Source organism: Hyalella azteca, unplaced genomic scaffold (assembly GCF_000764305.2).
Source record: "Hyalella azteca isolate HAZT.00-mixed unplaced genomic scaffold, Hazt_2.0.2 contig5949, whole genome shotgun sequence".
Lineage (NCBI taxonomy): Eukaryota > Metazoa > Arthropoda > Malacostraca > Amphipoda > Hyalellidae > Hyalella > Hyalella azteca.
Genome location: NW_025936123.1, coordinates 1 through 9,897, shown reverse-complemented (window position 1 = coordinate 9,897; position 9,897 = coordinate 1). Strand labels below are relative to the sequence as shown.

General features: G+C 41.8%; 2 protein-coding genes across 2 annotated transcripts; both read right to left on the bottom strand.

Moving 5' to 3' along the window:
- Window positions 1-203: 203 nt before the first annotated feature.
- LOC125177954 lies at window positions 204-1,782 on the bottom strand. The gene has a single exon (XM_047880699.1). It carries the CDS (start codon window positions 1,410-1,412, stop codon window positions 204-206), a length of 1,209 nt encoding a protein of 402 aa, XP_047736655.1. The 5' UTR covers window positions 1,413-1,782.
- Window positions 1,783-4,098: 2,316 nt separating this feature from the next.
- LOC125177955 lies at window positions 4,099-5,483 on the bottom strand. Its single transcript, XM_047880700.1, has 2 exons — window positions 4,565-5,483; window positions 4,099-4,139 (listed from the first exon to the last, which is right to left on the bottom strand). The coding sequence occupies exons 1-2, from the start codon at window positions 5,481-5,483 to the stop codon at window positions 4,099-4,101; spliced, it is 960 nt and encodes a 319-aa protein (XP_047736656.1).
- Between the last annotated feature and the right edge of the window lie 4,414 nt (window positions 5,484-9,897).

Here is a 9,897-nt window from a genome sequence, read left to right as displayed (position 1 = left end):
CATAAATGAGACGAATGGACTAACATTACTTACTAACTACACGTTACGGGACGATCCCGTATGTTACGGTCGGGCTTACATTGGTTTCCCCGACATCCTCCCGGCCGGCAATTAGCTACGATTAATACACAACTATATGCGCGTTAAGACTAAACAACGTTAAACATGCTTACAATTATTGACATTAAAGATACATCGTAATACTAAATTGAGTTCTTAATCAAGGCAAGAGCCTTCTCAGCAGCTAGACGGCGTGGTCTAGTCGCGGGATCTGAGGTTCCAGTAGATACGGTTGCCTCAGGTTGGATGGTATTCGCGGTAACCTCCAAAGGATACAGTTTAGTAATAGGTCTAATAATTTTCCCAGAGTCCGTAACTAACTCTACCGATCGTACAAGGTTATCGCTACCGGTTATGAAGGCAATGACTCTTCCCAATTTCCAGTTAACACGGGGAGAGTCACCATGAATTTGGACTATATCTCCTATCTTAATAGAATTGTTCAGAGCAACATTGTTGGACTGCGATCTTTCACGCAGAGAAAGAAGATAGTCAGAGTGCCATCGCTTCCAGAAATTTTGAAGTAAAAGTTGATTATGAGTCAAACATTTGGTAAGAATTGCCTTTTCTTGGAAAGATGGGTCACGAATGTCCTCGATTTCGACTGGATCTGGAAATTCTTTTATTCGGCGGCCATTAATCAATAGTGAAGGTGTTAAGGGCTGCAAATCGTTTATATCTTCGGAAAGATAAGTTAGTGGTCTGTCGTTGATTTTCGCTTCTATCTGAGCGAGGATCGTTTCCAAATCTTGGCGTGTTACCAGAGACTTTCCCAGAATCTTCTTCAAGCTGGTCTTGGTGATGCCGATCATCCTTTCCCACGCACCTCCTTGCCAAGGGGCCCTGGGGGTGATGAAACGCCACTCCACCTGGTAGTTGTTGAAGGCCGATGAAACCAGCTGGGAGTTTGCAATGTCTTTGAGCGTCTTTGAAGCGCTGACGAAATTCATTGCGTTATCGCTGTACACGATACTCGGAAAGGATCGTCTGGATGCGAATTTTATGAAAGCTCTCAAGAAATCTTCTTCAGAGTTGCTGCCCGCGACCTCCAAGTGCACGGCTCTGGTAACCATGCATGTGAACAGAGCAATGTACACCTTTGTGGACGTCGACTGCTCCCGGACTGTGATGGCACCAGAATAATCAATTCCTGTAATTTGGAAAGGCATTGATTTTGAAATGCGCTCTTCAGGCAATGGGGGTTCGATTACAGATTGGAAGGGTTTCGATTGAACCTTACGACAGGTAACACAATATTTCAAGATTTTTTTGATAAGTGGTCGAGCTGAAGGTATCCAAAACCTCAGTCGTGAATAATTCAAAGTTTCATTTAGTCCACAATGTAGATGCATTCTATGAATATCACTTAATATTAGCTCGGTAAGTCTAGAATTTTTGCTTAACAGAATTGGAAATTTAGCTTGGTAACTTAGCTCTGCGCGCGCTATTCTTCCTCTACAGCGAATAATGCCAATCGAATCTAAATGAAGCCCAAGTTGACGCACAATGCTTGTAATCTTAGCTTTACCTTCTCCTCTTAGAAAGGACAAAGTTTCGGCAAACGTCGCTTGCTGGCTGGCAAGGACTAGTTTTACTTCTGCCGATCGTAGTTCACCACAAGATAATCGGCCTCCAGAGGGAGGAATGGAATCGGCCCTTTGTAAGCATTGCTTCAGTTTGTGGGCGAACCTATACACCCATGCAACAACTCTGATTGCTTTGCCTAGTGAATTGAAATTATCGAGCTTAACGGGAAATTCGGGTGCAGGGTCCGGTAGTTTCTGTGTTGCAACATTACAGATCTCTGGCAAATTTTCAAACTCTAAACGTTGATTTGGCCAATTTCGGTTAGCTAACCAAATCGGACCCTGACGCCATAATTGTGATTTGAGAAAGGAGTTGACCGAAATGCCTCTGGTCAAAAGGTCAGCAGGATTATCTGTGGTTGGTACATGGTGAATAATAGCATTAGGGCACAAGTCGTGAATATTGGCTACTCGCTGCTTAACATAGCTTTTGTTGGATCTGCAATTCTTGACCCAGGACACGGCAATTTCGCTGTCGGTCCATAGATAAATCTGGCTTATCGTTAGTTCCAATTGAAATGTGGTACACAGAAATTTGGCAAGGCGCGCGGCTACATTTAATGCAGTTAACTCTAGTTGCGGGAGAGATGGGGATTTAATGGGAGCAAGCCTTGATTTAGCAATGATAAAGTCCACGGAATGATTTTCGACTAGGTAAGCAACTGCGCCATAAGAGCGTGCACTAGCATCTGCGAATATGTGCAGCTGTGGATTGTTAAATGAAGTTTGCATTTTGCGAGGAAACTGAAGAGGCAACAGAGTTTGTAATTGATTCATGTACGAAACCCAACGCATTTGAAAATTTTCTGGAAGCTGCTCGTCCCAAGAAATCTCCTCTCGCCAAAGGTCCTGAATCAACAATTTGCTCTTAATCGTAATCGGCAACAGATATCCTAACGGGTCAAATAGTTTACATGCTTGGCTTACAACAGATCGTTTCGTTGTTACAGACATGGTTAAGTTGAGAGATGAACCAAGGCTCAAGGTATCCGTCTCGGTATCCCACTGCAATCCCAATACATTACACTGATCATGGGTTTGAGATGTGCATCGCTCTAGATCGTTAAGAATTCGGCTGTTAGATCGCCAGTCTCTAAGGGTAAAGCCACCTTTCCCCATGAGTGCTTTACTGGCTGCGTAGAACTCCACAAGTTCGGCTTCAGTTTCAAATGAATTTACAACATTATCTACGTATATGTTGCGTTGAATTGATTTAGCAGCGATTGTATTCAGTTCCGATAAATGATGGCGGATTGTCGCGTTAAGTAAGAATTGGCTTGCTGTGGAACCAAACAAAACTACTTTGAATCTGTAAGTTAATATCGGACTGTTTTCGTCAAGTGGGTTTTTAGGCCAAAAAAATCTACAAGCATCGCGATCTACTTCGTTTAGGCCTATCATTAGAAATGCCTTCATGATATCTGAAATACAGGCATAGGGATGCAGTCTGAATCTAAGAAGTACACTGGTCAAATCATTTAAAAGGGGCGGCCCAGTCACTAGACAGTCATTAAGTGACGCATGATTTTTGGATATTCTAGCTGAACAATCGTATACTACTCGTAATGGGGTAGTGACAGAGTTCTTCTTGACTGCATGATGCGGCAAGTAATGAATTATTTGATTAGCGTTGGTAGCAGTATCGACCACTTCTACAAATCCTAGTGAAATTTGCTCTTTAATGACATCATTGTAGGCTTTCATCATGGCAGGCTCCTTCGCAAGGCTACGTCGAAGACTATCGAGCCTTTTCAAAGAAAGATTTTTATTGGTTGGAAGTGGCGGACGATTGGCTTTCCAAGGGAGACTTACTGAATATTTGCCGTTCGAGTACGAAATGCTATCTCTGAATTTTGACAAGTCAGATACGTCTTCGATCGGTGGTTTAATGCCAACTGCATCAAGTTCCCACATTTGCTTTAATGAATCGTTCAAGTCATTGGAGGAGTCAAATGACGCTACTTTAAGAACAGTTGTGACTGTAGAGATTTTGCCTGAATTTTTGACGTTCCCAACGACAAGAGAACCCACCTTGGTTTGAATTGAATACAAGTCTTCTAAGATTTTCGCTCCGTAAACGAATTTGTGATAATTATCAACTCCAATAATTACACTTAGATCTGAATAATCGTCTGTGGACGAATCGTCAGCCAAAACCATTCCAAATGCCTTCAATCTGTCTATAACCTTCGCTCTACCAGCCATCGCGAGACGGCGTGGCATGGAATCGACAACAATTGCTCGAATAGTTATTTTATCGCCATCTTTGCACAATACTACGAATTCAACAATAGGATAAGACTTCTCCGCACCCATCGACGCGAAGCCGTCCACAGCCATGGTGATTTCGGATACAGTTTTTAACTTATTAGCTTCAACAAACTCCGAACTAATGAATGTTCTTTGTGAACCAGTGTCAAACAGAGCTTTACATTTGAAACTTTCTCTGGCATCAAGGGTGTGCGATATTGAAAGCAAAGCTGTTGGTAAGATCTGCGATGCATCGCTTGAGTTAGAATTCAAAACAGTCATAGATGTGGTTTTATCACCAACCTGGCTTGTGGACGCCTCCGCTGGCTTACCGGTGGGCGCGGCGAGAGTTGCGTGTCCCCGTTGTTGCGTGCACAGGGTACTGTGGTGCTTCTTATTACAATGACGACATCTACCTGTATTTGTACACACAGTGACAGAATGATTAGAGCGTAAACAGTTAAAGCACAGTTTGTTATGTTGGACGAAAGCTCGTCTCGAGTCGAGAGTTTTAAATTTGGAACATGCATACGTTTGATGATTACCTTTACAAAATAGACATGAAATCTTGTTCTTGGCTATCGTTACAGGAAAAGAAGCACTAGCTGCTGGTAACATTGACAAGTTTTTAGCATCTGAATATTTAGGATAAGATTTGTCATGGTTACTGTCCTGATGAGGGTAGTTCGGAGGTGCAGAGTCCCGAATTGGTCTCTTCTGTTGCTGCTGTTGTCCCTCGTAGGCAGTCAGGTGTTCCAGTTCCGTGGTGATGGCGGCCCTGAGGTCTTCTAATTCCCACGTAGTCGATGATTTGTGTGCTCTGTTGAGATGGTCTCTGGTCTCTCGTGGAAGTTTCCGCATTAATATTTCTGCAAAGACGTATCCTGCTTCTACGATGTTGCATCCTAGAGATTTCAGACTACGAAGATGTCCTTCGTATTGACTGCGAAACTCGCTTATGTCAGCGACGGTAGGCGTTGGTGATGGTAGATCCAAGATTGCATCCAAGCGTGCTTGTATGAGGATTCGCTTCTTGCCGTATGTTGATTCCAAGAGTGACACAGCCTCATGATAGCTTGCTTCTGTGTTGTCAAAACCCGCCAAAAGATTGGCAGCGGCGCCTGATAATTGGCTGGTCAAGTAATGAAATTTAGCTGGTGCAGCTATGTCAGTGCGTTCGTGAATGGATGTCTTGAAGAGGTCCCAAAAGTTAGACCACTGTAGGGGATCACCGGTGAACTTGATAAGCGAGATGTTCGGCAATTTCACCGTTTTGATGTTCGGCTTGGCAAGTTCCTTCGACAGGGTTAGCTTTGCATTGATACATGCAAGTGCTTTATTGATTTCCATATTTAATTCGGACGATGTTGAAATTTCTGCGTTCAAATCATCCTCTTCGCTGATCGTCTCTTGAATTTTGATGTCCATATCTGTGATGATTTCTTTCTGACGTTGGATTTCTTCTTTCCACGTTCGGCACATTTCCGCATCATGTTCAGATTTTTGCAATTCTTCTGCAACTTTATTGAGGAGTGTTTTGATGTGAAGTCTGTGTCCTGCCCGTCTCTTCTTGATGTTCGCCGACATACTGATCTTTCAGCACAGAAATGTTACGGCACCAAAATTATGTGGCGGATGGTATAGCTAGGGCTTGCTATTTAATGGAATAAACCCAGGTTCTATAAGACGGCGATGGTTTAGAATGGTTTATTTACACATGACGTATAAACAGGCACATGAATGACGAGACACAGATGGAATAGTTAACATGTGATATGGACGCTTGCTTGAGAGTGAATGACATAAATGAGACGAATGGACTAACATTACTTACTAACTACAAGCTACGGGACGATCCCGTAAGTTACGGTCGGGCTTACATTGGTTTCCCCGACACTAAGATAGGATTCAGGTTGCCTATTTCTAATCAAGAAATTGATGATTGTGTATCAGTAAAAATGACAATATTCTCAGAGTGGAGGAAGTTTACTTGTGACCAATATAATGCTTCCTTTATTGCAAACAATTCTGACTCTATTGCCTGAATTTCAGGGTGGAGTTTCCAACTTAGTAGTACCCCTTTGGAGGGTATGGAAACTGCAGCAAAAGAAGAGTGGTTTAGAGTGGCTATGTGGGAACCATCTGTGAAAATAGCTGTGTGCCTAGGACATTTGAAGTTAACTAGTTCTGAAAAAAATTGAACAGCAGCATCTGAGGATGTGTCTGATACTGTTGAAGCCTTGAGGGAGAAAAATCTACAGTGAAGAAATCATCAGAATTGAACCATGGGGGGAAAGGGGAGATTAAAGGAGAGTTAAGCAGAGGAGGGACCCGGATTTGTAGTGAGGTAAAGATTTCTTGATTTATGGGGAACAAAACTGGCAATAAGTTCATTCTCCATGGCATGATATGTGACACATTTGGGTTGAACAGCTCAGACATGATAGGACCTTGGGGCAGCTGTATCAGGCATAGATAATATTTATACATTATTTCTTTGCGGTGAAAGGTTAGGGGAGGAGTGTTAGCCTCTACCTTCATAGAGGAGACAGGGGTTGTCTTTCGGCAGCCTAGGGCTATAAGTAGGTCGGAGTCTGCCTTTCACCTACTAATTAATTTCCCTTTATATGGCCACTTAAAATGCCTCTCAGAATTTCAGCTTAAAATTCACCTTAAAATCTTTAGCTTAGCTAAAAATTTTAAGGTGGGTTTAGGGATTGCAATTAATGTTATATTGAGAAATAATTGAGCTCAAGTTATACAATTCCATATTTACTGGATTTAAAGCGGTAGCATTCTATTTTTTTAGAATAACTGCAACTCCGGAGGGGCTTGTCCGACTCCTGCTATACGGAAGAATCTCTTCAATCTTCATTCAATTACCATAAAATGGGATAACTTTGACCTTTTTTTTCAAAATGATGCCATTTTTTTACTAGACAAGTTAAACTTAAATTGAAACATGCAAAATACAGGTCTATGCTCTAGCTTCACTCACCATAAATTGCTGGCTCCTGCCTCTCATAGTTTTGATGTAATTTCAAAAAAAGNGTGCATGGTAGTAGAACTCTTCTAGTTACATATGCAAATGACAAATTTTAGGAAAGTGTCATAGTTTGCAAATTGGGGGAGCCACCCCCCAATGGGCAAAATGTGACCACCTAATGGCAGCCGTGATGGGGTAACATTGACTGGCTTGGAAATCAAGCTAAAATTACCATATATAAGACTCTCTAGAGTCTGAAACATAAAGAAAAAAACCTTTAATAGGTGTATCAAACATAAAATATGTTATATAGGTACCCATGGAAATTTTAACTTAATTTCCAAGCCGGTCAATGTTACCCTGTCATGGCTGCCATTAGGCGGTCAAAGTTCCCCATTGGGGTGCAGTGCCCCCCATTTGCAAACTATGACACTTTCCTAAAATTTGTCATTTGTATATGTAATTAGGAGAGTTCTAATACAATGCATCAAAACCTGGAGTTATTTTACCAACAAATAAAAAAATTTGAGGGGGTACACCGACAGGCTTTATATAATAGCTCTTTTTCGTGGGTCACATTTTTAATTTTTTAACCTATTAGATATGCAAACCTTTTCAATCTTTCTATTGTGTTACGTAGCCTAAGTATTAAGCCTTTTTTGGCCATTGACAAAATTTTTCTATGTCAAATAGTTTTTGAGTTTTGGGGGTTTTTGTTAAAAAAACAAAAAGTGGTCAAAGTTACCCTGGGAGTCAAAGTAACCCCATTTTATGGTACCTGTTTATTGAGGTGTTTGCTTGATTCAATTTGAAACATTGTTAGTTTGCCTTTGCGCCATTGTTGAAACCTTTCTTTGAATATTAATTACTGTTACATAGCTTGCGTTCTATTGTTTCGTTCATTTCTTTTACAGTTATGTTGGGCTTTGTTTTTTTACGTTGGGACAAAAGTTTCTCAAGCTCAAGCTTTTATTTTATATGAGAATGTCGTCTGCGGCAGGCGCCAAACAGCTTCGAGGGGCGACGTTTTCGAATTAAAATCGTTCATGTTAATTGTCTTTGGTATTAAGCCTAACACAACATTTTACTCCAAACCCCACACTGGCCGAGTTTGTAGAGCAGGCCTGTATGCCACACTCGGTCAAATGCATTTGATAGGTCACAGAACACCACCAGGAGGATTAACCTGGTGGCAAGAGGAGCACGGATTGCTCCTCTCCAACCTGGCAACCTGATAGACTGTCGCTAGGCGGGAAGGGGAAGGTCGGAGGGAGAAGGTTTGAGGGAGCCTCCCTGGGAAGGTCGGAGGGAGCCATGCTGTTCTAGGTGGAAGCACAGTCGTTTGTTTATTAGCAACTCTAGCAATTTTCCCAAGCATGACAAGAGTGATATTGGTCTGTAAGATGCAATGAAGGTCAAGTTTTTAGCTGGTTTGGGGATAGGAACTATTAAGGCCAATTTCCACATTTTTGGTATTGAGGAAGAGCTGAGGCTTTGGTTGAAAATACTGAGAAGCCACCTCCCATAGTCTTCTGGCAAGTGTGAAAGGTGAGCATTATGGATGTGATCCAATCCTGGAGATGTATTTTTTAGCAACTTGATAGTATTTTGTAGTTCGTAGGAAGAGAAAGGCTCATTCAATGGTGATTCAGATTCATCACTCAGAGCCAAGGCCAGGGGAAGGACAACCAGTGAAGGGTGGGGAGAAGGGGCTGGACACTTGAAGATTTTTTCATAGTAGAGAGAAAAAGCTTGTGCCTTACTAAGGGAGTCAGTTACCATGGAGTACACTCAAATTAAGAAATTATTGTCTAAACAATATTCTGAGGTGGTTCCCGAATGTGACAATAGGAATCGATGTTTATTGTTCTTTTCCTTACTTTGGCCCCTCATCTGAGATGATGGCAAAGGAGTTAAAAGATCTATTCTCTAAATACCTCCTGAATGTAAATCTTAATGTATTGCTAGTTAACAATTTTAAAATTAGCTCCTTTTTCAACTACAAAGATCCCCTCCCTGTTCTTATGCAATCATCCCTAGTTTATCAATATAGTTGTGCGCAGTGCGCATCTGCGTATGTTGGTATGACATCGCGCGATTTGTATACTAGGCTTGCAGAGCATAGGGGCAGGAGTTATAGAACAGGGAACATACTTGCGCATCCTCCTCATTCGGCCGTACGTATTCATGCCCAGCAGTGCAACGTCCCGGTGTCCAATAGTGATTTTAGAGTTTTAACCTCCACAACCGGTGTTCCTGACCTACGAATTTTAGAATCAATATATATTTTCAAACAGAAACCCAGTTTAAATGCCACATTCAGTTCCTATCCTCTACAAATTGTAAATAGATAGTACCTTCTCTACATGTTATCTCATTTTTATTTCTGTTATCTTCGAATTTAGTTCTAATGTCCTCAAGTTTAGGTGAATTATTTGAATGTGAATTTTAGGCTACTAATTGTTTGTACCTGTGTTCTAGGTTTTGAACTGACGATGGAGCTGGACTCCGAAACATTTTCTCTTTTAAGAAATGGTGAACTTTTTGGCTATTATGGCTATGGTGAACTTTTTGGCTATTATGGCTATGGTGAACTTTTTGACTATGGTGAACTATGACAATTCCACCAAAGTATCCTTATTTCTTTGTGGGAAGACATTCTCTGGATTGGACAGCTTTATGTTTTTCAGAGGGCAATGGGTGGTGGGTAATTCTAGATTTTCTTTTACTTTCACTCATCTTCTGGTTGCCAGATAGTTTTGTGGTTTCCTGAGCTGCTTTCCCAGGGTCAGCTGGCAATCATTGGGTGGATAGCTAGAGGTCAACATAGCCCAAGTCCATAGTGCGATTCATATACCTTCCCAAGCGTAACGCAGCCGGGCATCTTCACGGCTTCTGACACATAGCGCCCACCACAACAGCGCCTTTCAGATACAGGCACTGGTTCACAGCGCCAGAGCACAACCGGCCGGAGTGCAACAGGCCCTACCGCAACAGCTACTCCTAACGTAACCT

Excerpts from the sequence above, each read along its gene's own strand:
- LOC125177954 (XM_047880699.1), bottom strand. The coding sequence starts at position 1,412 with ATGCATCTACATTGTGGACTAAATGAAACTTTGAATTATTCACGACTG.
- LOC125177955 (XM_047880700.1), bottom strand. The coding sequence starts at position 5,483 with ATGTCGGCGAACATCAAGAAGAGACGGGCAGGACACAGACTTCACATC. Across the intron at positions 4,140-4,564 it reads GAACTACCCTCATCAGGACA|ATCTTACCAACAGCTTTGCT; the intron begins GTAACCATGACA and ends GATGCATCGCAG.